Consider the following 27,981-nt stretch of genomic DNA (forward strand, 5'->3'; position numbering starts at 1 on the left):
CCCTCAGCGCCTGGGAAACATTCTGTAGCCTCTGTCCGGATTTTGGCCCTTTTCGGTGTGATTTTTATGGGTCTCTTCCTGTCTCAAAGTACCAGCCACCTTCCCAATTTGGAGTTAGGCGCGGGATACATAAGGTGAAGATTAAGGGGTGCTCATCGCTTGGGCCTGCTCTAAGGTGATTCGTCCCCCACCTGCTGGAACTCTGGGACCACCAATCCCAGGCTGCCTTGAGAGCTCGCAGGGGCCTGGACTGTAAGACTCTGGGGGCCCTGTCCTTGTGGACGCTGTGCCTTAGGTTCCCTTTCTCGGTGTGGCTCGGGGATTACCATTAGGGACTGTGGACTTCTCTTGCCCACCGAGCCCTTGATGCCTCGGGGCCCTGCCTTGGATCCGCTGTGCTTTTAGGGGTGTGGTCCTGTGGACTACATTTCCCAGAGTGCCCTAGGATCGTGGTCCTCACCTTTGCACAGCAAAATTTATTTCCCAGCAAGCCCCGGGAAGCTTGGAAGTGGACTGTCTTCCATGGCTTCTGGGTTGGGGACTCAGTTTCCCATGGTGCCCTGGTGAATCCATTCATTCATTCAGTCAAAAAATTTTTGCGATCACCTATTCTCAGGTTCTGTTCTAGGCACTGAGGACAAGTAGTGCACAGAAGACAAAAATCCCTGCCCTCGTGGAGCTTATTTCCAGTTAAGGGGTCAGAAAAAAAAACAAAATAAAACCCAAAATAAAACAGAAACAACAACCACCCTGCTTCCTTCCGCACTCCTTCCCACCCGGCAGTCCAGTTGATCTCCTAACTTGGGGCAGCCTGCTCTTCGTCCCCTGTAGCTGGAGCACTACGCCTCCCAGCATGCCGTGGGGCACCCCTCCAGCCTGTAGACTCCATTTCCCAGCGTTCCCGGGAGCAGGCCCTCATCTGGCGATTTTCATTGGGCGCCTCGGAGCTGCGGACTTCCCATCGTGCATGGGGGCACAGCGACTCTTGAAAGTGGCCTGGGGCAGCTTCCGCTTATGGACTCCACTTCCCAGCGCTCCCCGCGACCTGCCCAGCACACCCGGGGGCAGCGCCGTGACGTCAGCGCGCCGGGCGGGGTCCAGGACATCCCTGGGGCGGTGCAAGGCCAGCGGCAGTTCCCGGCGGCCCCCGGGGCGGGCGGGCGGCGGCGGCGGTGGCAGTTGGGGCTCGGCGCTCGCTCGCTCGCTGGGCGGGCGGGCGGCGCGATGTCCGGAGAGGATGGCCCGGCGGCTGGCCCGGGGGCGGCGGCGGCGGCCGCCCGGGAGCGGCGGCGGGAGCAGCTGCGGCAGTGGGGGGCGCGGGCGGGCGCCGAGCCGGGCCCCGGGGAGCGCCGCGCCCGCACCGTCCGCTTCGAGCGCGCCGCCGAGTTCCTGGCGGCCTGTGCGGGCGGCGACCTGGACGAGGCGCGTCTGATGCTGCGCGCCGCCGACCCCGGCCCCGGCGCCGAGCTGGATCCCGCCGCGCCGCCGCCCGCCCGCGCCGTGCTGGACTCCACCAACGCCGACGGCATCAGCGCCCTGCACCAGGTCAGCGCCCTCCGCCCGGCGTCTCCCGGGGCCGGGCCCGCCGTCCCTCCCTCCCGGGTTCCGAGCCGCCGTTCCTGGCCCTGGGCTTCGCCGCCCTGTGCTGACCACCCCGCCCCAGCCCCGCTCACCATTCCTCTTCCGATTTGGGGCCGCTTTAACTGGCCCTGGCTTTGCCAGCCTGCGCTGACCCCACACCCTCCTCCCAGTCCTCCTTACCATCCCCCCTCGACCTCACCTCTGAAGATTTCGAGCCTCTCCAGCCTGTCCTGGGCTTTGCCTCCCTCCCTGCCCTCTCCTGAACCTAAGCCAGCTCCCACGGCTCAGCCTGGTCCATCTGTCTGGTCCTGGCCGTTGCCACTCTGCGCTGCCCTCTTCTCGCCCCCGAGTGCCCTTGCTGTGCCGCCGCCTCTCCTCTGCCCCCTGACTGACACTGCCGTCTCTCTCCCGAGTCCGGACCACTTTTAGCTCTGCTGGTCTCTGCGGCGCCGCTGGCCCACTGTTTCCTCTTTCCACGCAGGCACCGCGTTCACCGACCTGCATCCTCACAGGCTTGTGCTGCTTTCCGCCGGCAGCCTGGGGCCTGGGCCACCTCTCCGGCTAGGCCCAGATTCTTCCCTGTCACCTCCTTCATGTTCCATCTTCCTCCACTCCCTCCTCCCCTTGGTCTGTGCTGTCTGTTGCTGCCCAGGGATGCTCTTCCTTCTCCGCGCTGCACCACGTGGTGTCCTTGGAGGATGCTCCCCTTATCTGGGTCCTCTCTTCCCTACCCCAGCCCCCACTGCTGTCTTAACTCGCTCGGTTCCCTTTTCCTTCTTCTCCTGGGGCCTGTTCCATCTCGATTCTTAGGATGGCCTTCTCTGAGTGATGTCTTTCCCTCGAGTGCTCACCTCACCCTGTCGTAGGCCTGCATCATCACTTTCTGGACCACCCCAAAGTACCCCTTTCGCTGGCTTTGGCCACCTCTCCATCCTCTGGCTTTCTTTTCCAGGACACTCCCTCCTCCTGTGGATTTGGGTCACCTCTCCTTTTATTTGGGCAGCCCCCCCACTCCCCCTTGTCCCTGTAGACCCCTATAGTGAGTCTCTGTGTTCGATCTCCCAGCCCCTCATCATGGCATCTTCCAGGGACCCCAAAGCTCTGCCAGTCCTCCTCTTCCATGTCCGGCCCCCCATGTCTGCTTCATGACAGCATGTTTGCTGCCTCCAGGGATCTTGGGCCCCAGAGCCGGGACCACCTGTTATTCCCAGGGTTCTCTCATTCCCAGCACAGGATGGCAAAGCCCAGGGCTGGTTAACGTGGCTGTGGTTCTGGGTGCTTTTATTTGTCCTCTCTACTCCACAGTGGGGTCACTAGGGACCCCATCCTTAGGGCTCCTCCCGCCTAGTCTCCCAATACTGGGTCTAACCCCCACCTCCTGTTGAGCAGATTCTTTATCTGGTGACACGCCTCCGTTTCCTGGAGCCACCTCTCTCTCCTTGCCAGAATCCCTAAGGTGTGCTTACTGATGGAGCCAGAGAGGATCCTGGGAGGGGGAGCTTGGCAGGGGGTGGGTGGGAAGGGCAGGATGCCCGGTTGTTAATGGCCACCCTCCAATGCCCTCTCCCGGAGCCTGAGCAGCTCTGACGCCGCAGTCTCGTGCATTTCACTGGTCCTGGGGCTGCTGCTGCTTTATGCTTCCCAAAAAGAGTAGCAGTTTGGAAAAACGAAATCAGAATAAGTTGGTCCTGAGTTCTAATTTCGGCTCTTCAGCTTTGTAGCCCTGAATTTGTATAGGTTCTCTGTGCGTCGATTTCACCTGTGAGATGGGTCAGTAGTGAGCCCGTCCCTGGCAGGGCTGTGGTGAGGAGGGAGGGTGTCTGTGTGGAACACTCCCTTTGTGAGAATGATGCATCCTGGGTGTTCACCGGGCCGTGGCCGCCTCTACCTCCTTTCTCTTTCTCCATCCTTCTTTTCTTAAAGAGGCCCCGGTGCTATCTGGGACATATTCCTCCACCCAGAGCAGGGTCCCAATTCCCTAAAGCCCTGTTCAGGGCCTCTGGGTTTGAGTCTTTGGCAAGCCTAGGAGAGGGCCTCAGGCTTCCCTGTCGTCCTTCCTCGCCCACCATCCCATGCTCCTGGGTCTCCTGCACCTTCCCTGCAGGGGTTCCTGGCTCTGGTCTTCAGACTGAGCCCCCTTCTCCTGCATCTCCATAGGCCCCAGGCCACCTCCTTGGCCTGGACCCTGAGAGAGGCTGCCCTAGCCCTGCCCTCCAGGCTGCCTTCCGGGTGGATTCTCCCCCCATTCTGGGGTGACCGCTTGGCAAACTCACTCTTCAGGGCATCACAGGAGGTCTGGAGGATTGGGGTGGCCTAGGGTTCAGGGGGGGATGGCCCCTTCTCAGGCCACATGGCCAGCAAGCAGGGGAGCTGGGTTTGGGTCAGGTCTGGGTGTGGGGTGACCACCTTATGCTGTTTGCCCAGGACAGCCTAATTTAAGTGCTGAAACCCTCAGTCCCAGGAAAACGGGGACAGTTGGTCACTGTCTCTGGGTGACTCTTGATTGAGTCCTGGCCACTTTGTCCATCTGGGGCTGTGTTTCTCATTCTGCGTCCTTCTTGGGGCAGGTCCCCAAGCACCAGCCCCCTGCTGTGGCTGTTCCTGAGTTCTCAGGGTACCCCAGGTGGGTTTATTAACCATTTGGTGAGGCTGACACACTCCCCCCATTCCTGCCCCCGAGTTGCCTTAGTGGCTAGGGGGTTGGGGGCTAGAGTAGGAGGGGCTGTGTACAGGATCCTTAGGGCTCAACAGAGAAGTGCTGGGGGCCTGGGCTTCTAGGTCTCAGGGGGGAGGGGCTGGGCCTGGACTCCTGGCTCTCAGGGAGGAGAGACTGGGGCCTGGACTCCTGGGTCTGAGGGAAGAGGGGCTGGGCCTGGATCCCTGGGTCTCAGGGAGGAGGGGCTGGGGCCTGGACTGCAGGGTCTGAGGGAGGAGGGGCTGGGCCTGGAACCCTGGGTCTGAATGGGGAGGGGCTGTAGACCTGGACTCCTGCATCCGAGGGCAGAAGGGCTGGGGCCTGGACTTCTGGGTTGAATGGAGGAGGGACTGGGCCTAGATTCCTGAGTCCCTGGTGCCCAGGCCTCAGGCATCTTTCACAAGGATGCCTGCACTGGGCAGGTCCTTGAAAGGGAAAGGCCCATCTCTCTCCTTGCCCCCCTCCTCCATCACCATGACAACCGTAGTGGAAATAAACGAGTGGAGTTCATCCCGTTCCCAGGGCACGTGCGGCCCCCCTTGCAGCCCGAGTTTCCATGACCTCATGCTCTTGGCCCTCGGAGCTCCCTCCCCCCGCCTCCAGATGGGCAGCTGTGGAGAGGTGAGGGACTTGGGGGGGCTCATTTGCCCCTGGATCTAGGAGTTTAGCTTCACTGCTCCCTCAGCTCCAGTTCGGGTCCCAGGCCCTCCCAGTGTCCACAAGGCCTGGGGTTAGTTCCTCCTCTGGCCCCTGGACTTTGGCTTTTGTCTTCCCAAGTTTTTGACTCCTAACAGAAGAATGAGCAACGATGGCCCATATAAGCCCCTGGCTGCAGTGCCCTGTGCGGAGTGGGCCTCAGTGACCAGGAGTGAGACTGCCTTGGGCTCCAGGCACACAGGTGTGCCGCGGTCTCGCCCCTCTGGGAGTGCTGTCCAGGCCTCTGAGTCTGTCCCAGCACACAGGGTGACCTTCCCGCATCCCTTCGTTCCTGCAGAGTATCTGCTGGGGTTGTTTCTAGGCTTGACCCTTGGAAGGACCTGGCTAGGTCTAAGGCAGAGGGGCTGGGGGCCTGGACTCCTGGCTCTGAGGGAGGAGGGGCTGGAACTTCTTCCTTACTCTGAGCACTGGAAGCGCCACCCTGTGGGTGGTAACGGGGGTTTTGCTGTGTCTAACAAGTACCATGTGGGATTCCCACACCCAGATGAGAAGCCCCAACCCTTCCTGTTCACTTCCTGTTTGCAGGTAGCCAGGAGTCCTTTTGTGGTTTCCACTGAGCGCTGAAGGCCTGGCTGACCAGACCATTGGGCATCTAGGGTGTCTGAAACAGCTGGTGGCCAGAGGCTGCTGGGTCGTTTTCCCCACTGTCACTAGCACCGTGTCCCTGGGTCTGTTTTTGTGGCTCCTCTGGAGCCCTGCCTTGCTGGGACGATGTGGCTGGGGGAGGTGCGGCTGACAGCTGTTTCCCGCCCCCAGGCCTGCATTGATGAGAACCTGGAGGTGGTGCGCTTCTTGGTGGAGCAGGGCGCCACTGTGAACCAGGCGGACAACGAGGGCTGGACGCCCCTGCACGTGGCTGCCTCCTGTGGCTACCTAGACATTGCCAGGTGAGGCAAGAGAGGGCCGGGCAGGACCTGGTCAGGGTGGGGGCCTGGACCCTCAGCCCTGACCAACCCCCACCCCCAGGTACCTCCTGAGCCACGGGGCCAACATCGCCGCCGTCAACAGTGACGGGGACCTGCCCCTGGACCTAGCCGAGTCGGACGCCATGGAGGGGCTGCTGAAGGCGGAGATCGCCCACCGAGGTGGGCTCTGGTGTGCTTCATATGGGGTGGGGGCCCCTCCTCACCTGTGGCCTCCAGGCTGAGAATTTTAGAGGCTGCCTGGGCTCTGAGGCTGACCCTGCTTCCCAGGAGTCTTTGTCTCTCTCTGAGCCTCAGTCTCCTCACCTGTGAAGTGAGGGCATAGGGACCTGCCTCCAGGATTGTTTGGAGCCCATCAGAGGCACAGGCTAAGAACTCAAGCTGCTACTAACTGGAATTATTATTTCACTCCCTGAGTAACTGAGGGAATTTGAAATGCCAGGGCGGGAGGGGCAGGCAGGTGGTCGGGGGGACTCGCCCGGAGTATGTTAGGTGGGATTGCTGGGACCTTGCCACAGGTCTTTCTGGGAGGGGATGTATTTACATGGCGGGGAGTGGAGGCATGCAGGGGCTGCCAGGGGCTGGTCTTCCTGTCCTCTGAGACTCATGGTACCCTGGGAGCCTTCATATGGGGTCCAAGAGCCCCTGAAACTGCCTGGCCAGTTCATTTTTCTAGGGAAGGGGTGTTGCTTCTGGCAGGTGTGTGATGACCACTAAGGATCCCTGGGCCCCCAGTGTGGCTTCTAAAGTGCAACTTTCTGAGCTTGCCTCCCAGCTCTGCCAGTGACTGGCTGACTCCAGGCATGTCCCTGAAGCTCGCTTCCCTTAGTTCCTGAAACAGGACTACAGGCCTTACCTCCTGGGGTGGCTGTCACGGTCTGGTTGGGTGTCAGTGGAAAGGTGTGAGCATAGTGCTGGCAGGCTCTAGAGGACCGTTTAGAAGGAAAGGGAGAGTGATGAAGAAGTGAGATACCAGCAGGCTTTCACATTTCTGACGTGGTGTCCCTACGGGGTCGCTGGCCAGGCTGAAAAAGGATAGGGTTCCATGTGTGTTCAGGGGATCGCGTGAGCCACATGGGAGGAGTAGCTAGTGGGACACATGGAGGCGGAGATGTGAAGTTTGGGAGCCTTTCTTTCGTTAAAATGGAAAGTGGCTGAAATCAACCCTGGAGCTGGAGTCTCTCCTCCCTCCCCCAACTTTGGGAAAGCAAATTTACAGAAAAGTTGAAACAATAGCCTATGAATACCCACATGACTTACACTAAGACTTGCCAGCCTTTCTTTTTTTTTAGATAGCTTTTTGAGATATAATTCACATACCCTACAATTCACCCAAAGTGCACACTTCAGTGGTTTTTAGTATACTCACACATTCACCACATTGACTGTAGAACATTCTCATCGTTCTCTTAGACATCACCCCACCCTCAGACAACCCTCTCTGCCCTTTGTCTCTTAGATTTGTTGTTTTGTACACTTCACATAAAGGGAATCATACAGTATAGAGTCATCAGTTTTTAACTTTTTTTTTTTTTTTTTTTTTGAGATGGAGTTTCGCTCTTGTTACCCAGGCTGGAGTGCAATGGCGCGATCTCGGCTCACCGCAACCTCCGCCTCCTGGGTTCAGGCAATTCTCCTGCCTCAGCCTCCTGAGTAGCTGGGATTACAGGCACGCGCCACCACGCCCAGCTAATTTTTTTGTATTTTTAGTAGAGACGGGGTTTCACCATGTTGACCAGGATGGTCTCGATCTCTCGACCTCATGATCCACCTGCCTCGGCCTCCCAAAGTGCTGGGATCACAGGCGTGAGCCACCGCGCCCAGCCGGTTTTTAACTTTTTGATACATTCGTGTTTTCTCTCTGTCCTTCCCTTGTGACCTCTTCCCAGGTTCAGACATAAACACATTTTTTCCTATCCTTTCTCTTTCTTCTTTTTTCTCTCCTCTTCCTTTCTTTCTTCCTCCCTTTTCATTCCGGAGCCTTTTTTTTTTTTTTTTTTTTGAAATGGAGTTTCGCTTTTTGACCAGTGTGGAGTGCAGTGTTGCAACCTCCGCCTCCCAGGTTCAAGTAATTCTCCTGCCTCAGCCTCTGGGTAGCTGAGATTACAGGCATGTGCCACCATGCCCAGCTAGTTTTGTAGTTTTAGTAAAGATGGGGTTTCATCATGGTGGCGAGGCTGGTCTTGAATTCCTGACCTCATGGTCCTCCTGCTTTGGCCTCCCAAAGTGCTGGGATTTATAGGCATGAGCCACCCCACTGGCCATTTTGAAACTATGTTGCAGACTTTGTAATTCTTTGCCTGCTGCACAATAGGCATCTCCTGCCACAAGGAAACCTCCTGCTGAAGCACAGTAGGTATGCAGCTCATTACCCCAGTTACCCCTGCATTAACCTTGACGCTACTTGATGTTACACACTGTGTAAACCTTGATGTTACACTGTTGCACACTGTGTAGACTTTGAGGCTACATTGTTGCACGCTGTGTAGACTTTGATGCTACACTGTTAACCCAGTGCACTAACCTTGATGCTACACTGTTGCCTGTGTTTCTCCTTGACATTCTTTGTAGCCTCTCCCTCTCTGGTTCAGGACCCAGCTGGGGAATCCAGATCCAAGTGATTTAGGCTCCCTCTGTCTGGATCAGTCTTCCTCCTCCCTTGGACCCTAGGGAGACAGGGAAAAGCTTCCAGGGGGTCCATGAACTTTCTGACATTGTGTTTTTCTGCAGAAATTGCTGATAAGTTGCAACAGTTTCTCAGAGGGACCCATGCTTCTTCCCTCCTGTGGGGTGAGGGGAAGCCTACATTGGTGAGGGATATTGGCCTGTAGGATCAGCCAGGAACGAAGGCCACTGGTAACCCTGGGAACACCCTCAGCTGCACTGCTGGGGGTCGAACTCCGTTGCCCCAAATCACAAAGCCTCTGCCTGTGACACCCCATGACACCCTGTGACACTCTGCCTCTACACAGGAGCCCCAGAGGGGCTGAACCCCAGCTCTCAGGAGGGTAGGGGCTTTTGCGCCCCCTGCAGGACACGCCTACATGATGCAGAATTCCCCCAGGTGCTAGCATCCAGACTGGTGCTGCCATAGTGTGGCCCCGGCAGCCTCTCACAGGCAGGGCAGGGCGAGAAGACAGACCAGTGACAGGCATGGCTGTCTTCTTCGCTTTTCTTGGCTTGCTTGCTGTTTTCCTTTCTGGGTCTGGGGCTCAGCGAGCATGTGATCTGCTCAGCCAGTCACTTAGTGGCCTGGAGCCGCCGCTTACTTCGTCACCACGAAGGCCTCTGGCCCCATCAACTCAGGTGCTGAGTCAGGTGTGACTCTGCAAGTACCAAAACACATTCCGCCTGGCCCTGGCCAGAAACGGCCATTTGAGGCCTGGAGCAGTGGCTCATACCTGGAATCCCAGCATTTTGGGAGGCCAAGACAGGAGGATCTCTTGAGCCCAGGAGTTTGAGACCAGCATGGGAAACCTAGTGAGACCCATCTCTAAAAACATAAACATTAGCCAGGTGTGGGGATATGCACTTGTGGTCCCAGCTACTCTGTGGTCAAAGGTGAGAAGATTGCTTGATCCTGGGAGGGGGAAGATGAAGTGAGCCACTGCTACTCCAGCCTGGGGGTCAGGCGAGATCCTGGCCCAACAAAATAAAACCAAAAAGGCCATTTACATACCCATATTCTTAGCGTCATTCACAGTAGTCCAGAGGTAGCCACCTAGTGCCCATCATTGAACGAAGGGAAAATCAACGTGTGGTCCATTCATACGCTGGGATATGATTCAACCTTAAAAAGGAGGGAAATGGCTGGGCGCGGTGGCTCAAGCCTGTAATCCCAGCACTTTGGGAGGCCGAGGCGGGTGGATCACGAGGTCGAGAGATCGAGACCATCCTGGTCAACATGGTGAAACCCCGTCTCTACTAAAAATACAAAAAATTAGCTGGGCATGGTGGCGTGTGTCTGTAATCCCAGCTACTCAGGAGGCTGAGGCAGGAGAACTGCCTGAACCCAGGAGGCGGAGGTTGCGGTGAGCCGAGATCGCGCCATTGCATCAAAAAAAAAAAAAAAAAAAAAAAAAAAGGGAGGGAATTAGGCCGGGCTCGGCGGCTCACGCCTGTAATCCCAGCACTTTGGGAGACCCAGGTGGGTGGATCACCTGAGGTCGGGAGTTTGAGACCAGCCTGACCAACACGGAGAAACCCTGTCTGTACTAAAAATGCAAAATTAGCCAGGTGTGGTGATGCATCCCTGTAATCCCAGCTACTTGGGAGGCTGAGGTTGCTGTGAGCCGAGATCATGCCATTGCACTGTAGCCTGGACAATGAAAGAGAAACTTGATCCCCCCCCCCCAAAAAAAAAGGAAAAAAAAGGAGGGTGATTCTGACACATGCTACAAAGTAAGTCATATAAGCTAGTCACAGAAGGACAAGTACTGTGTGATTCCACATCTGTGTGGTACTCAGAATAGTCAAAATAACAGACAGACAGGGGAATGGCAGTAGCCAGGGGCTCGGAGAAGGTGGGGAGAATAGGAAGTAGTTTAATGGGTACACTTTTTTTTTTTTTTTGGTGACAGAGTCTCCCTCTTGCCCAGGCTGGAGTGCAGTGGCACCATCTCGGCTTGCTACAGCCTCAGCCTCCTGAGTAGCTTGGACTGCAGGCACACACCACCATGCCTAGCTAATTTTTGTATTTTTAGCAGAGATGTGGTTTCACCATATTGGCCAGAACTCTTGACCTTGTGATCCATCCACCTTGACCTCCCAAAGTGCTGGAATTACAGGCATGAGCCACCGTGTCTGGCCCACTTTTTTCTTTTTAAATGATTTTTCTATTTTTTTGTAGAGTTAGGGTTTCACCATGTTGCTCAGGCTGGTCTGGAACTCTTGAGCTCAAGTGATGCACCCACCTTGGCCTTCCAAAGTGCTGGGATTACAGGGATGAGCCATTGTCCCCAGCCTAGGGTATACAGTTTTAATTTCGTGAGATGAAAACATTTTGGAGATTGGTTGCACAACAGTGTGACTACTTAATGCCACTGAGCTGTGGTTAAGATGGTAAATTTTAGGCCAGTTGCAGTGGCTCATGCCTGTAATCCCAGCACTTTGGGAGGCTGAGGCAGGCAGATCATCTGAGGTCAGGAGTTTGAGATCAGCCTGGGCAACACGATGAAACCTCATGTCTACTAAAAATACAAAAACGATCTGGGTGTAGTGACATGCACCTGTAGTCCCCGCCACTCAGGTGGCTATGGCAGGAGAATCACTTGAACCTGGGAGGCAGAGGTTGCAGTGAGTCAAGATCGTGGCCACAGAGCAAGAGCCATCTCGGAAAACAAACAAAAAAAAAAGATGGCAAATTTTATATTGTGTGTATCTTACCACATCCCCCCCACCCCCCAAGATGGAGTTTTGCTCTTGTCCGGGAACCTCCCAGGTAGCTGGGATTACAGGCACTCACCATCACGCCGAGCTAATTTTTGTATTTTTTTTCTTTTTCTCTTTCTTTTATTCTTTTTTTTTTCTTTTATTCACTATCCAGTAATGGCTATAAGCAAAATTTTTGTATTTTTAGTAGAGACAGAGTTTCACCATGTTGGCTAGGTTGGTCTTGAACCCCTGACGTCAGGTAATCCATCCACCTTGTCCTCCCGCAGTGCTGGGATTACTTACAGGTGTGAGCCACTGTACCTGGCCACATTATTATTATTTAAAGGCAATCTGTGGCCTTACATAGCTTAAGTCCTTGAGTTATGTGGGCTTCAGGCATAGTTTGATCCAAGCGCACAAGTGAAGTCCGGAGCATCTCTCTCTCATTCTGCTGAACTCTGCCTTGGCTTCACTCTTAGGCAGGTTATCTCCGTGAGGCACTTGGTGTGGGTCTTAACTGCAGGCCCATAACACAGCACCTCTTTCCCAGTGGGTGATGCTTACTGGGCAGCCTTGGTCACATGCCAGCTCCTGAGCCCATCAGGGTGACAGGAAGGCCTGGTGATGTGCCCACCTTGGAGCCAGGCTGTGGGCTCAGTCACACTGAAACCATGTGGGACAAAACGTGGGTGAGGAAGTCAAGATGAAGTCACAGAGGAAGGGAGATGGGTTTTTATAGGCCCAAGCATCGGGCAAGCTGCAGAGACAGGCCCCAGGGACACACAGCAGCACCATGTCCTGTGCAGAAGGCACCCTCTCTGGCCACTTTGCACAGGGGCATGGAACTGGCAGGAAGGAAACATGAAGTGTTTTTGAAACATTTGAAGCCAGCTCACTTGGAATCCTACGATCCGAGTCAGCTGTAAGAGGGGGTGTTGGAGACAGGCAGAATCAACCCTTGGGTAGCTCCAAGTGCTGACAAGGGCAGCGCATGGGAGCTCTTAACTTCTGCCTGATTACAGCCACTTTGGGAAATGCTGGGTCAGCATCGATCATAGCTGAAAGTCCCACCTTTGCCTTTTTCTAGTCATTCCACTCCTGGGCGGCCTGAGAGAGGCCTTCCCGCCCATGGACAAATGTTCATCATAGTGCTGTTTGCAGTAGTAAGAGGCTGGAGCCCACACCCAAGAGAGAATGATCAATCACTCATCTGTAAATGAGTGATTTAAGCAGGGGCAGTAACTTTCTCTGTACAGGGCTAGAAGGTGAATGTTCAGGTGTTGCAGGACATACCGCCCCTGCCTGGCACCACTGTTCCACCAGTACTGGGGAGGGGAAATGCCAGGGACAGTGTGTGAATGAATGGGAATGACTGTTAACGCTACACTTTTATTTGAAAAATAGCCTTCCAGAATGGGCAGATCCATAGAGACCGAAAGATTGGTGGGTACAAGGGGCTGGGGGGAGGGAAGTCTGAGAAGTGACTTCTTTTTTTCTTTTTTTTTTTTTTTTTTGAGACGGAGTTTCGCTCTTGTTACCCAGGCTGGAGTGCAATGGCGCGATCTCGGCTCACCGCAACCTCCGCCTCCTGGGTTCAGGCAATTCTCCTGCCTCAGCCTCCTGAGTAGCTGGGATTACAGGCACGCGCCACCATGCCCAGCTTATTTTTTTTGTATTTTTAGTAGAGACGGGGTTTCACCATGTTGACCAGGATGGTCTCGATCTCTTGACCTCGTGATCCACCCGTCTCGGCCTCCCAAAGTGCTGGGATTACAGGCTTGAGCCACCGCGCCCGGCCCCCTTTTTTTCTTTTTTAAAGACAGGGTCTCACTCTGCCTCCCAGGCTGGAGTGCAGTGGAGTGATAATGGCTCACTGCAGCCTTGAGAGTGATTCTCCCACCTCAGCCTCCCAAGTAGCTGAGACCGTAGGTGTGGGCCACCATGCTCAGCTAACTAACTTCAGTTTTGTAGACACAGGGTCTCCCTATCTTGCCCAGGCTGTTCTCAAGCTGGTGGGCTCAAGTGATCTCCCAGCCTGGCCTCCCAGAGTGCTGGAATGATAGGCGTGAGCCGTGGCACCTGTCTGGGAGGGGCTTCTTATTGGGTACAGTATTCATTTGGGATAATGAAAAAGCTCAGGAAGTAGATAGTGGTGATGGTTGCACAATATTGCAAGTATTCTACATGCCACCAAATTGTGCACTTTAAGAAAGGGAAATTGGTAAATTTTATCTTGTTTATTTTACCACCACCTCAGCAACAAAAGATGAAGGAAACAACAGGTGGCCAGCACCCACAAGCCAGAGCTTGCTGACCCCTGATCAAGGGCTCTGTCCGCAGACACAGACAAATCTCAGCAACATGTTGAGCACAAAAAGCAAATCGCAGAAGGATGTGCAGCAGACGTGGAAGGGCACTGGCTGTGGTTGAATAAAAAGCCAGTCACTCTCCCTTCCCCGCCCTGAATTGAGACCCATTCAGCTATAATAGGATTGAACAGTAGGTGACTCCTTTTAAGGAAATGACAGAGCCAGCCATGGTGGCTCATGCCTGTAATCCCAGCACTTTGGGAGGCCAAGGCAGGATGATCCCTTGAGCCCAGGAATATGAGGCTGTAGTGAATTGTGATTATACCACTGCATTCCAGCCTGGGCGACACAGTGTGAGACCCTGTCAAAAAAAAAAAAAAAAAAAAAAGGAACGATAGAGGGAGAAAAGGCAGATCCCTGAGTCCCCAGTATTCTCCACGACGCTCCACTCCAGACTGGCACATGAGCTGGGCTACTGCCGACCTGGCATTCCTGGAGTAGCTGCCACCGCCAGATGTCCCACCCAGCCAGGAGACCCTCAGATGTCCCATTCGAGTTTACACCTGAGTGCCCAGGGGCCACCAGGTGGCGCCAAACTGCAACCCTTACCTGGACAATTTGTCTTGCAGTGGGACAAGAACACACACATTTGATGGGATTGTGTTTCTTGGATCCCATTTCTAGCCCTGTGGCAGAAGTTTGCAATATATATATATGGTAAGGGCATAACAAAACGTTCAGATTTTTGGTCGTGGTTACCTGTGAGATTGGGGAACAGCACAGGGCCTTCTGTTGGCTCTGTGGGATTTTCATTTTGTAAGTGGGCTGCTGGTACATTGAGGTTCTTTGCCAGTGCTGTCAAATGGAAATCCAGCGTGAGTCACAAATGTAATTGAAAATTTTCAAGTAGGCACATTTTAAAAAGTAAAAAGAAGGCCAGGTGCGGTGGCTCATGCCTGTAATCCCTACACTTTGGGAGGCTGAGGCAAGCAGATCACTAGGTCAAGAGATTGAGACCATTCTGGCCAACATGGTGAAACCCCGTCTCTACTAAAAATACAAAAAATTAGCCAGGCATGGTGATGTGTGCCGTCAGTCCCAGCTACTTGGGAGGCTGAGGTAGGAGAATCACTTCAACTTGGGAGGCAGAGGTTTCAGTGAGCTGAGATCGAGCCATTGCACTCCAGCCTGGTAATAGAGTGAGACTCTGTCTCAAAAAAAATAAATAAATAAAAAATAAAATTAATTTTAATAATTTTTAAATTTAACCCAGTATATCGAAATTATTCTTTCTTTTTTTTTTTTTTTCCTTTTTTTTTTTTTTTTTTTGAGACGGAGTTTCGCTCTTGTTACCCAGGCTGGAGTGCAATGGCGCGATCTCGGCTCACCGCAACCTCCGCCTCCTGGGTTCAGGCAATTCTCCTGCCTCAGCCTCCTGAGTAGCTGGGATTACAGGCACACGCCACCATGCCCAGCTAATTTTTTGTATTTTTAGTAGAGACGGGGTTTCACCATGTTGACCAGGATGGTCTCGATCTCTCGACCTCGTGATCCACCCGCCTCGGCCTCCCAAAGTGCTGGGACGAAATTATTCTTTCAACATATAATCAGTACAGAAACAATTCGTGACTCACTTTTTCTTTTCTTTTTTTTTTTTTGAGACAGAGTTTCGCTCTTGTTGCCCAGGCTGGAGTGCAGTAGTAGGAGCTCGGCTTACTGCAGCCTCCACCTCCTGAGTTTAATCGATTCTCCTCCCTCTACTAAAAATATAGCAATTAGCTGGACATGGTGGTGGGTACCTGTATCCCATGTTATCTCAGTTACAAGGGAGGCTGAGGCAAGAGGATTGCATGAACCTGGGAGGTTCATTGAGGTTGCAGTGAGCCAAGGTTGCACCACTGCACTCCAGCCTGGGCAACAGAGTGAGGATCTGTCTCATTTAAACAAACAAACAAACAAACAAACAAAAAAACTACTTGAGGTCAGGAGTTTAAGACCAGCCTGGGCAAAATCTGGAGGCCCCCATCTCTACAAAAAATAAAAATAGTTAGCGGGGCTTAGTGGCATGTGCCTGTAGTTCTAGCTGCTTGGGAGGCTAAGCTGGAAGAATTGCTTGAACCCAGCAGATTGAGGCTGCAGTGAGCTATGATCATGCCACTGTACTCCTGCCTGGGTGACAGAGTGAGACCCTGACTCCTAAAGAAAAAAAAAGTTTGGCCAGACACAGTGGCTCATGCCTGTAATCTGAGCACTTTGGGAGGCTGAGGTGGGCGGTTTGCTTGAGCCCAGGAGTTTGAGACCAGCCTGAGCAAGATAGTGAGACTCCATCTCTATTTATTCTTTAAAAAAAAAAAAAAAAAAAAAAAAAAATTAGACCAGATGGAGTGGCTCATGCCTGTAATCCCAGCACTTTGGGAGGCCGAAGTGGGTGAATCACCTGAGGTCAGGAGTTTGAGACCAGCCTGACCAAGATGGTGAAACCCCATTTCTACTAAAAATACAAAAATTAGCTAGATGTGGTGGCGGGTGCCTGTAATCCCAGCTATTTGGGAGGCCGAGGCAGGAGAATCACTTGAACCCCAGAGGTGGAGGTTGCAGTGAAAGTCTGTCTAAAAAAAAAAAAAAAGTTTATAGTATGCAAAAGAATAAGCATCCTCAGTAGCTGCCAATAGATGACGATTTCTGCCTCAACAAGGGTATCTGTTTTGATCCAAAGTCAACTTATGTTTAATTTTGGTCATTACTTGTTTGTTGCATCTATAATGCAGTACAACAATTGAATTAAATGAAATTAACAAGTTAGGAAGCACGCTTTTCCCAGATTGCTATAGGTGTTAGCACGTTTGCAAACAGGGATCAAACACCTGGGTAGGAAAGAAGCTGTTGCCCTAATGGCACAAGTACTGCATGTACTTTTTGCTTGGTTTATTGTCATGAGTGAGAAAAGTAGTAATGGTAATAAAATGTATGACGATACTAGATTAAGATTATATTGGGGCGGGCACGGTGGCTCACGCCTGTAATGCCAACACTTTGGGAGGCTGAGGCAGGTAGACCACCTGAGGTCAGGAGTTTGACCAGCCTGCCCAACGTGGTGCAACCCTGCCTATACCAAAAATACCAAAATTAGCCAGCCGTGGTGACTTATGCGTGTAATCTCAGCTACTTAGGTGGATCTCTTGAATCTGGGAGGTGAAGGTTGCACTAAGATTGTACCACTGGACTCCAGCCTGGATGACAGAGTGAGACTCTACATCAAAAAAAAAAAAAAAAAAGAAAGAAAAAAAGAAATGGGTAGTGACAGGAAAAGTTAGATGTAATTGAACACTGGATTTGCTCAGTAAACTTTACCTTTTATATTAAAAATAATTAAAAGAAGGTGAATTTCTGGTTGAAGTGGAAAAGGCCTGTGATCTCCATTTTCCCAGTGCTTAGTGCTGACTCAAGAGACCCTGAGTGGGACCAGGACTGCATGGACCACAGCTGGGCCCGTCTAGGCCTCCTGAGTCTCACAGGGGAACGGGGGAGGAGAAGGAGTCAGCAAGTCACAGGGCTCAGCCCCGGCCAGCCCAGGGTATAACCCTGGGTCTTCCAGGTCATGGGGTGTGAGTCCTATCTAGTGCCTCTTATCCTCCTAGGTGTGGACGTGGAGGCAGCCAAGCGTGCGGAAGAGGAGTTGCTGCTTCATGACACAAGGTGCTGGCTGAATGGGGGCGCCATGCCAGAGGCGCGGCACCCTCGCACAGGTGCCTCTGCCCTGCACGTGGCCGCTGCCAAGGGCTACATTGAGGTGATGAGGTGAGTTGGGCCTGTCTGTCCATCTTGCTGTCTTATACCTTCCTGTGGATCTTGTCCCTTTCTTTTTAAATGTATGTACCTAAGGCTATGTATTTCGACCTAAGTACAGCCTTAGTTGTACCCACAAGTTTTGACGTGGCAGTCTTTTTTATTGTCATTCAGTGTAAAATATATCCCATTTTGTAATCTTTTCTTACTTCTTTATTTTGAGACAGGGTCTTGCTACGTCGCCCAGGCTGGAGTACAGTGGTGCATTTGTGGCTCACTGTAGCCTCAAACTCCTCAGCCTCAGGTGCTCTTCCTACCTCAGCCTCCTGAATAGTGGGGACTACAGGCACACACAGCCATGCCCCGCTAATTTTTGTAGAGATAGGGTTTTGACATGTTGCCTAGGCTTGTCTAGAACTCCTGGGCTGAAGTGATTCACCTACCTCGGCCTCCTAAAGTGCTGGGATTACAGGTGTGAGCCACTGTGCTCGGCATATTTTCCAAATGTTCAGGACTTCCTTAGTCATCATTGTGTTAGTATTTTCCTGGCTTAATTACACCATGGTCAGAGAATGGGTTCTATATGATTCTAGCTTTTGAAATTTGTTTTATCTTATACCCCAGTGTATGCAATTTGGAAAAGAATGGTGTCATCAAGTACAGTGTTCTCTGTAGGTTATTAGATCAACCTTGTAATCATGCTGTTTTATCTGTAGTGATATTTTAAATTCTTGCTGTGATTATGGACTTTGTGTGTTTCTTCTTGTAGTTCTGTCAGTTACGTTTTGTATATATTTTAAGACTAGATTATTTGGTGCATATATAGTTTATTAGTATTTATTTATTTTTGAGATGGAGTCTCGCTCTCTGTCACCTAGGTTGGAGTGCAGTGGTGTGATCATAGCTTACTGCAACCTTTGCCTCTTGAGTTCAAGCGATTCTCCTGCCTCAGCCTCCCCAATAGCTGTGACTATGAGCGTACGCCACCACACCTGGCTAACTTTTGTATTTTTAGTAGAGTCGTGGTTTTTCCATGTTGGCCAGGTGATCCTGACCTCAGGTGATCCACCAGCCTCTGTCTCCCAAAGTGCTGGGATTGCAGGTGGGAGCCGCTGCGCCCGGCCAAGGTGCAGGCGTAGTTGAAATTTTCTCCATACTCCCTTTTTGTCATCCTCAGCAGTCGTGGGTCTTACTTGCTCCTATTTGGCTGCCTTCCCCTTTCCATTACAGTTGTTGGTTCCAGTTCTCATCCTCAGGTTCCTCATTCTTTGTTCAGTTCCCTCCTCTCTCTTTTGTGATCTTACACTTTATTATTCAGCATAAAAATGAAGTTCACGTGAATTCCTCCCCTCTCTGCTCACCTCCGCGTTGACAGTTTTTCATCTGGTTTTCTCAGTGAGGTACATCAGATGACTGTAACAGCTCCAGGCTGCTCCCTTCTGCTTAGCACCTGCTGCTGAAGTAGAGCACCTGGGCCTCTGTGTCCGGCCTGAGTCCCAGCTCTGTCGCTCAGAGGCCGTGTTGGTCCTGTGTCCCTCCCTGAGATGATCCCTACCACAAGGGGACTGGAGATGCTGAGTGGTTGGGCCCAGTGACGTGCCCAGGCCTGGAGGCTGTGCCCTTTTCCTCCCAAGGCTTCCGCCCCTGAGTCCCGGGGGGCTGCTTCACCTCCTGCCATTGCACCTGCACCCCAGCCAGCAGGAAGAGGGAGGGTAAAAGCTCCCCTCCTTCTAAGAGAGCAGTCCTCAAGTGGCACTGCGCCACTTAACGCCATCGTCCTATGTGCCAGACCCAAGTCACATGACCTCTTCCCGCTGCAAGGGACAGTAGGAGGTTGGCCTTCAGCTGGGCGGCCTGTGTCTGGCCGGGCGACTGTGTCCAGCCGGTGGCCTGGGTGGGTAGCACTAAAGCACTTTGGACTTAGAAGTATTCGCGGGCTGTAATTTCATGACTGCTCCCTTGTAAGGGTGCATGTTTATACTCAGATCTATTGACTGCGTTTATTTATTTATTTTTATTTTTGAGACGGAATTTTGCTCTGTCGCCCAGACTGGAGTTCAGTGGCATAATCTCAGCTCACTACAACCTCTGCCTCCTGGGTTCAAGCGATTTTCCTGCCTCAGCCTCCCGAGTAGCTGGGATTGCAGGTGTGCACCACCACACCTGGCTAATTTTTGTATGTTTATTATTTTTTTAATTTTTGTATTTTTAATAGAGTCGGGGTTTTGCCATATTGGCCAAGCTGGTTTTGAACTCCTGACCTCAAGTGATCTGCCTGCTTTGGCCTCCCAAAGTGCTGGGATTACAGGTGTGAGCCACCGCGACTAGCCGGACTTCATTTTTAAAAGAATGTAAGCAGCATTCTCCTGGTCAGAGATCTGTTGCGGAGTAGAGGTGCATGTTGATTGGATGATACTGTGGGGCAGCCTCCCTGGCCTCTGTATCCCGGGTTGTGGGAACCAAAAATGTCTCTGGACGTGGCCAAATGTCCCCTGGGGGGCAGCATCGTCCCAGTTGAGAACTGCTGGCTTAAGATATACATAGGGTGGTGGGAGAAGCCAAATGTGATAAGGAGGGGCCTTGGGGTCAGGAGACATGGGGTGAGGGGGTGGTGGCTGCCGAAAAGGGACTCAGCGTGAGGTGATGCAGGGCACGGAACACCCCAGGCGGAGAGTGGCAGGTTCAGAGGCCTGTGGCAGGCAGGCGGGCAGTGGATGCCTGGGGACGGAGCGACGGGCCGGTACAGCTGCAGCAGGGTGAGCAGGCGAAGCGTGGGCAAGGTGAGGGGCGAGGTGGGTGGGGCCAGATGGAGGGACTTGTGCTTATAAGGCCTTTGTAGCCCATCCCAGGCTGTCCGTCTGTTCCACTCTGCGGAGCTCTTTCTCACTGACACAGAGCCTCATTCCAGTTCTCCAAAAATAGATGCATCCTACCCTCCGCGGAGCTTGGGAGTGGCCCGGACTTGTAACCTTGCCTTTGCCCTCCAACTGAATGGTTTAAGGTGGTTATTCTTTTCTGGCAGCAAACGGTCTTCAGGGATGGGTTTTCAGCCTGGACGCTAGTGACAGTGTGGGTCGGATCCTTCTCCTTGCGGGGCTGTTCCTGAGCACTGCTGGGTGTGGAGCTGCCTCCCTGGCCTCCACCCAGCCGATGCCACCAGCCCCTGCCCCAAGTTATGACGACAGAAATGTCTCCAGACCCGGCAGGGTCTCCTCTGGGGGACGGTGGACAGCATTGCCCTGGTTGGAAGTCACTGCTTTAAGCCAGCTGGGGTCCTAGAACAATGCTGCCCTGAGAAAGCCCTTTGGGGGTCCCATCCTTCTGACAGGTGTGGGGGCTGGCACAGGGTCCTACACCCACGTTCTCTGGGGCTGCCTCCTTACACCCTACTGCCTCCACCATGGAATCCCACAACCCGCACCAGGGGCAGGTTCCAGAGGCCACCTGCAGGGCCAGGGTTTAACATGTAGCCGCTGGTCCAGGGGGAGGGCAAGGCCTAGTGCAGAGGGGCCTCTCGTGGCAGGGGACACTGGGCGGCAGCTCTGTACCAGCCCGTCCAGGGGCGTTTTGGTCTCAAAGCCTGGGACCTCAGTTGCCGCCCCACCTCGGCCTCTGACCCGGAGCCTCCCTGGCCCCCAGGTTGCTCCTTCAGGCTGGCTACGATCCAGAGCTCCGGGATGGGGATGGCTGGACCCCCCTGCATGCGGCGGCACACTGGGGAGTGGAGGATGCCTGCCGCCTGCTGGCCGAGCATGGCGGGGGCATGGACTCGCTGACCCACGCGGTGAGGGCTGGGGCCGGGTCTGGTGGGGGGCAGGGCAGGGGGAGGGCCCAGCACCTCTTTCACTGTCTGCTCCTGTCCCTCCCCTCACTCAGGGGCAGCGTCCCTGTGACCTGGCGGATGAGGACGTGCTGAGCCTGTTGGAGGAACTGGCCCGGAAACAGGAGGACGTGAGTGTCAGGGCTGAGGAGCTCACTTAGAGGAGGCTGCGGAGGGCGCTCCGCCTGACTTCTGACATCCAGCACCCCAGCCACCTGCTCTTTCATGCTTGGTGACCCAGCTCCGTCCCCAGGGAAGGCCCTCGCCAGGCAGAATGGACACAGGGCTGCAGCGCTTCCTGCTGCCTGGTGGGGAGGCAGCGGAAGGACCCAGACAGGTCTGACACTTGTCTGACACTCAAAGTAACAGACCGGCTCAGTGTACCTCGTTGCCTCAGGGTAGCCTTTGGCAGCAGCCACATACAGGATTGTCCTAGACTCAGGCTGGCTGGTCACCTGCCAGGTGTCCCCCAGCCATCCCTGGGGCAGCCTTGCTGGGAAAACATAGTGTGAAGGGGTGAAGGGTGTGAGCCCTGGCCAGACTGCCTGGGTTGGAATCCCGGCTCTGCCGTGGATCTACCGTGAGTCCCAGCCAGCCGCTTACCCTCTCCAGGCCTCAGTTTCTTCCTCTGTCAAGTGGGAATGTATGGTATGCACCTGTATGAGGGCTTATTCGTGATGTGGATTGTTCTGTGAGGAGGCTCCGGGAAATATGCGCCACTGGAAAGCGCGAGAGCCATGCCTGCGTTCCGTGAGCTGTTAGGCAACAGGAAGCTCCCGAGGCCCAGCCTAGGGCTTTCGGTGTGTGGGCAGGGGAACAGAGATGGCTTTTGAAAGGTTGGCAGGAGCCAGGTGGAGGCTGATGGATATAGGAGAAGAAAGTCTCCCACAGGCTGGGGGGCAAGGGTGGGTGCCCTGAGGTGCCCAAGGAGGGGGGCGTAAGGCAGGGCAGACCCTGGAGGGCCATGAGTGCCAGGCTGAGGAACAGAGTGGCGTCTGCACTAAGGGCCATAGGGCCATAGGGAGTTTAATGGGTAGAGAAGGGTCAGCTCAGTCAGAAATGAGGGGAGCCCAGCCTGGGAGCATCCGGGGATACTTTCTGGAAGACAAGAGTACTTACTAGAGTACAAAGTTTGCTGGAGCTGGGCATGGTGGCTCTGGCCTGTAATCCCAGCACTTTGGGAGGCTGAGATGGGTGGATCATTTGAGGTCAGGAGTTCGAGACCAGCCTGGCCAACATGGTGAAACCCCACCTCTACTAAAAATATAAAAATTAGCCAGGTGTAGTGGCATGAGCATGTAATCCCAGCTACTTCGGAGGCTGAAGCAGGGGAATTGCTTGAACTTGGGAGGCAGAGGTTACAGTGAGCCAAGATCGTACTACTGCACTCCAGCCTGGGTGACAGAGCAAGACGCTGTCTCAAAAAGAAAAAAGAAAAAAAAAAAGTTTGCTAGAAGGGCAGGAATGAAGGGCCCTCCTAGCACTCCTGGTGGGAGGCACAAGGCCCACATGCAGAGGCCTGAAGGTGTGAAGACAGTGGTGAACTGTGCAGGGAAAGAGGAGGTGAACGCTGGCAGCCAGAGTGGGGCAGCTGAGGGCCCACCAGTGCCCTGGGTGTGCTGAGGGGTCAGGGTGAGGTCTGAACAGGTCGCCCCTGGGAGCTAGAAGGACTCCTCTGGGATGAGACTGGAGGCTTCTCATGGGTGGGGACCATGAGAACAAGATGGCAGTGCCTGCACGTGGTGGCCACGGGCGCCTGCTGAATGCAGGGCACCTCCTCTCCATGAGGGTGGCCATCTGTAGGAAAGCTGGTAAGCTCACAAGGCGGGCACTGAGCTCCTGCACAGCTGTTCCTGGTGGTGGTGCTGTGGGGGACATGTGCTCCACCTCTCCCCAGCAGCCCCTTCCTTCCTTCCCTCCTTGCAGCTTCGGAACCAAAAAGAAGCTTCCCAGAGCTGGGGCCAGGAGCCCCAAGTGCCCTCCAACAGCAAACACAGAAGGTACAGGGAGGGAGGAGTCTGGGTGTGGCCAGGTGGCCGGAGGCGTGGGCTTGCACCCCACGCCCTCTCCTTCCCCAACAGGAGCTCTGTGTGCCGTCTGAGCAGCCGAGAGAAGATCTCCCTTCAGGACCTGTCCAAGGAGCGCCGGCCTGGTGGGGCTGGGGGGCCCCCCATCCAGGATGAGGATGAAGGAGAAGAAGGTCCCACCGGTGAGGGCCTGAATCTGCCGCCTGGGTCTGAAGGAGGTGGGGGTCGGGTTCTCTGATTCTCAAGGCAACTGGCATTTTCTGTGACCTCCTGCACTGCAGAGCCACCCCCTGCAGAACCCAGAACGCTCAACGGCGTCTCCTCCCCGCCGCACCCTAGTCCTAAGAGCCCCGTGGTGAGTGGATGCACTGAGAGGTCCTGTGAGGCTGGGAGGGCTGGGGAGGTGGGAGTCCATAAAGCCGGTAAACCTGGGAACTGTGGGAGTAGGTAGGGTGAAGACTGTAGTTCCCAGAGTCCTCCTGGACAACTGGCTGCCTCTAAAAAGCCTAAAACTGTGCCTGCCCCAGGGGCTGCTGGGAATTGTAGTTTGTGGCAGTCCGTGGGGTTAACTCGTGAGGTATGAGAAGAGGGATCCTTTCTCCCTAACAGACCTTCTCACAGCTGCCCGAAGAGGCCCCCTTCTCCAGGCGCTTTGGCCTCCTGAAGACAGGGAGCTCTGGTGCCCTGGGTCCCCCAGAAAGGCGGTCAGCAGAGGGAGCCCCTGGAGCTGGGCTGCAGCGATCAGCTTCCTCCTCCTGGCTGGAAGGGACCTCTGCTCAGGTGAGTAGGGGGTGGGCCAGGGCCAGGCCCCTGCCCAGTTGAGGGGACCGCCCCTTCCTCCTCTTCTCCTCTCTGCACAGGCCAAGGAGCTCCGTCTTGCCAGAATTACCCCGACCACCTCCCAGAAGCTGCCGGAACCCTCTGCCCTGTGAGTCCTCAGGGCCTGGGCCCCTCGAGGGTGGGCGGCAGGTCTGGGTTCCAAACCTCTCTTCGTGATCCTGGGCGAGGCTGTGTGCTCCCTGGGGTCTGGTTCCTGCTCCCACCCCAGGGCCTGTGCCGTGTCCCCTGGGGGCCTCCCTCCCTCAGGTCGGTGTTGAAGTGTCACCTCTTCATCCCCTCAAGGCACACCCTGGCCACCTTGCTGCCACCACAGCGCCGTCTGCACACACACCCTCCTGGACCCAGTTCTCGAACTGCTTCTGTCCAGAGCCCTTTCTCCGTCTGACGGCATGGGTAGTGTGCTGGGCTTTTCATGGCTCTGTTGGTTTTGTGTATTTCTGCCCAGCTCTGACTCTTTCATGGCCCAGATAACTTGTGTCTTGTTCTCAGCTGCATTTCCAGTGGCGGCACACGATGCACTTGAGTAATGTTTGTTGAATTAATGAATTGATGCAGGTCTGAGGTCACCAAGCCTCCTCCTTGCCTGGAGAACTCCTCACCTCCCTCCAGGATTCTGGAACCTGAATCCCCAGTGAAGCCAAGTGTCCCCACAGCCTCCACGGCACCCCCAGCAGACTCCCGGGACAGACGGAGGTAAAGAGGCCAGGGCAGGAGGCTTCCACCCTGCCCCCGGCAGGGAGAAACGATGTCAAGCAGGAGTCCCCGAGCTTTGGGTGGGCTCCTGAGGGAGAGCTGGCCCCAGGCCTGCTGGGAGTTGAGTCTTCTGCCATAGAACTTGCCTCCCCGTGAGGGTGTCAGCCATGGGATGGGACAGGATCCCCAGGCCCCCTTCCTGAAGTTGGGGCCCTTCCCTCAGGTCCTACCAGATGCCCGTCCGGGATGAGGAGTCGGAATCCCAGCGAAAAGCTCGCTCCCGCCTCATGCGCCAGTCTCGGAGGTCCACACAGGTGTGGGGTGGGCTGGGGTCTGGACTCCTGGGTCTGAGGGAGGAGAGGCTGGGGTCTGGACTCCTGGGTCTGAGGGAGGAGGGGCTGGGGTCTGGACTCCTGGGTCTGAGGGAGGAGGGGCTGGGGCCTGGACTCCTGGGTCAGAGGGAGGAGGGGCTGGGGCCTGGACTCCTGGTTCTGAGGGAGGAGGGGCTGGGGTCTGCACTCCTGGGTCTGAGGGAGGAGGGGCTGGGGGTCTGGACTCCTGGGTCTGAGGGAGGAGGGGTTGGGGTCTGGACTCCTGGGTCTGAGGGAGGAGGGGCTGGGGCCTGGGGTCTGAGGAAAGGAGCTTGGCCTGACCCCAGCATCCCCTGACTGTCCCCTCTCCCTGCCAGGGTGTGACTCTGACAGACCTGAAGGAGGCAGAGAAGGCGGCAGGGAAGGCCCCAGAGCCAGGGAAGCCGGCGCCGAGCCTGGTGAGAGGGGTCAGCGAGGGCGCGTGGGGTGGTGCGAGACATTCTGGTGCTCTGACTGGCCTTTCCCCCCACGACAGGAACCTTCCCGGAGGCCCCGCGTCCCTGGAGTGGAGAACTCTGAGGGCCCTGCCCAGAGAGGTGAGGTCTGCTCTGGGGGAGGTCGTTCCCAGGGCACCGTCCAGTCTCTCCCGTAGTCTTCCTGCTTTCTGGGGGGCTTGAGCCGGGGATCCGGGCACTCAGGGGACTCCCTCCGGAGGTGCCTGGGCTGATTCCTGCCCCTCCGCCAGCAGAGGCGCCCGACGGGCAGGGTCCGGGACCGCAGGCGGCCAGGGAGCATCGCAAGGTCGGAAAGGAGTGGAGGGGGCCTGCGGAGGTGAGCGGGGCTCAGGTGGGGCCGAGCTGGTGCAGAGGGTGAGCCTGGGGGCGGGCAAAGCCCCTCCCACACCCGCTGAACCCCCTCCACCTGCCCGCAGGGGGAGGAGGCAGAGCCGGCTGACCGCAGCCCGGAGTCCAGGTAGGGTTGGGGTAGGAGGGGTGGGGCCTGCGTGCGAACCGGGGCGGCCACTGACCCGCGTTCCTTCCCTGCCCCAGCACCTTCGAGGGCCCCTCAGCCCGCAGGCAGCGCTCGCAGCGGGACCTCAACCCAGAACCTGAGCCAGAATCGGAGGAGCCGGATGGAGGGTTTAGAAAGGTGCGAGCCCACCCCTCCGTCGGAGCTCTTGCTGGGTGCCCACTTCCTGGCTTCCCCGCCCCCCCAGCGCCGCCCCCATCCTCCACTTGATCCTCTTCCACCTGACCCTCCTCCACCTGACCCTCCTCCACCTGACCCCCAGCTGTATGCAGAGCTGCGCAAGGAGAACGAACGGCTTCGCGAGGCCCTGACCGAGACCACGCTGCGGCTGGCACAGCTCAAGGTGGAGCTGGAGCGGGCCACGCAGGTAAGGGCGCCGAGGCCCGGGTCACCGGAACTGGCAGGGCCGCCTGGGCGTGGCTCGGACTGCTGGGAGGCAGAGCCTGGCCGGGAGGGGCCCGACAGGGCTGGGCTCCACCTGGAGGGCGGGGCCGAGATCTCGGAGGTGGAGTCTGAAAGGGGTGGGGCTGTGGGCTTGCTGGAGGCGGGGCCTGGCCCATGTGGCCGGCGGGTCTCCCTCGGGATCCTAACACCGCTTCCCTGGCTCATCTTTGTGCTTTCTGTGTCCTCACCAGAGGCAGGAACGCTTTGCTGAGAGGCCAGCTCTTCTGGAGCTAGAGAGATTCGTGAGTAGGGGCATTGGGACCGGGGGCCAGAGGCATCCCCAGCCTCACCTCACTAAATCTGGACCAAGAGAGCCACACTGCCTTTCCCAGCTGGCCCCCAGCCTTCCCCCACCCTCCTCAGCCTCTGTTTCTGAACTTCCCCGTTTATTCCAGGAGCGCAGGGCCCTGGAGCGCAAGGCCGCGGAGCTGGAGGAGGAGCTGAAGGTGTGGGCTCCTGGGGCCTGTGCGGGCTGTAGGCAGAGGGCCGAGGGCTGAGGGTGGGCAGCGGCGCGGTCTGCCAGGCTGCCCAGCTGACTCTTGCTGTTCCCTAGGCCCTGTCTGACCTCCGCGCTGACAACCAGCGCCTCAAAGACGAGAATGCAGCGTTGATCCGCGTCATCAGCAAACTCTCCAAGTGACGTGGAGGGACTTTCCCGCACCCGTATTTATACAGCTGCTTCTGCCACACGCACCCCTTCCCCCGTGTGAACACGAGTGACAGGGCTCCGGGGGAAGTCTCAGAGAAGCCATAGCCCCCCTGGGACCTCCGGACTGGGAGGGGAGCAGAGTCCCCAGGAGCCAAGGGGGCCACCCGAGGCCACGATGGAGGTGGGAGGCTGAGCCAGGTAGGGGGACGTTGCCAGAAGGGACCAGGGCCAGAGACGGGACCAGGAAGGAACTGAAGACCAAGAAGTGCAAGGATCAGTTGCCAGGACCAGAGTGGCTGCCTGGAGGTCCCCATCTCACGTGTGATGCCACCCCATTACCCCTCCCCTCCTGAGCAGGGATCCAAGAATGTGCCAAGAGTCCCGCTGGCCTCAGCCAGGTGGGCCTGTATATAGGGTCCATGTGCAATAGGGAGGGACGTCTTCTATTTTTGCTGCCCCCTCCCCGCCCACTGTCCGGGGCAGGGGGAGAAGGTATTTTCGAGATAAAGCACAGGCACCACAAATAAAAGTCGTGACGTTGCCACTCAAGGTCTGTGTGCCTAGCCAGAGGTCGGTCGCTGTTTCCTGCTTCTGTTCTGGGGGGCTGTGTGTCTCTGTGACCAAACCACTGGGCCATTTGGGTGGGCCGCTGAGGGATGGCAGGTGTTTGCTCACTAGTGTGGGAAAGGAGCTTCAGGAAGGGCTCCCCAGCTGGAGCAAAGGCTCCAAGGCGGAGCTGGCATGATTGCACGCAGGGGGCTGAGGGGAAGCTAACGGGGGAGGA

General features: G+C 55.7%; 1 protein-coding gene across 4 annotated transcripts; it reads left to right on the top strand.

Annotated features, from left to right (window-relative positions):
• Window positions 1-1,131: 1,131 nt before the first annotated feature.
• PPP1R12C (protein phosphatase 1 regulatory subunit 12C) lies at window positions 1,132-27,746 on the top strand. Of its 4 annotated transcripts, none has more exons than XM_074385926.1 (22): window positions 1,132-1,545; window positions 5,750-5,880; window positions 5,960-6,078; window positions 17,237-17,396; window positions 21,024-21,168; window positions 21,261-21,335; window positions 23,131-23,204; window positions 23,286-23,413; window positions 23,513-23,586; window positions 23,853-24,011; window positions 24,092-24,159; window positions 24,627-24,764; window positions 24,988-25,078; window positions 25,453-25,533; window positions 25,611-25,671; window positions 25,821-25,906; window positions 26,007-26,047; window positions 26,125-26,224; window positions 26,367-26,471; window positions 26,740-26,790; window positions 26,944-26,994; window positions 27,102-27,746. In XM_074385926.1, exons 1-22 carry the CDS (start codon window positions 1,225-1,227, stop codon window positions 27,186-27,188), a joined length of 2,346 nt encoding a protein of 781 aa, XP_074242027.1. In that variant the 5' UTR covers window positions 1,132-1,224; the 3' UTR covers window positions 27,189-27,746. The 4 variants fall into 4 exon arrangements, with proteins under 4 accessions (XP_074242027.1, XP_074242028.1, XP_039322507.2 ...); XM_074385927.1 differs by having other exon boundaries at window positions 25,824-25,906; XM_039466573.2 differs by having other exon boundaries at window positions 1,136-1,545; window positions 23,841-24,011.
• Window positions 27,747-27,981: the final 235 nt, after the last annotated feature.

Source organism: Saimiri boliviensis, chromosome 14 (genome assembly GCF_048565385.1).
Source record: "Saimiri boliviensis isolate mSaiBol1 chromosome 14, mSaiBol1.pri, whole genome shotgun sequence".
Taxonomy (NCBI): domain Eukaryota; kingdom Metazoa; phylum Chordata; class Mammalia; order Primates; family Cebidae; genus Saimiri; species Saimiri boliviensis.

Excerpts from the sequence above, each read along its gene's own strand:
- PPP1R12C (XM_039466573.2), top strand. The coding sequence starts at position 1,225 with ATGTCCGGAGAGGATGGCCCGGCGGCTGGCCCGGGGGCGGCGGCGGCG. Across the intron at positions 25,907-26,006 it reads AGTGGAGGGGGCCTGCGGAG|GGGGAGGAGGCAGAGCCGGC; the intron begins GTGAGCGGGGCT and ends ACCTGCCCGCAG. Across the intron at positions 26,791-26,943 it reads TTCTGGAGCTAGAGAGATTC|GAGCGCAGGGCCCTGGAGCG; the intron begins GTGAGTAGGGGC and ends CGTTTATTCCAG.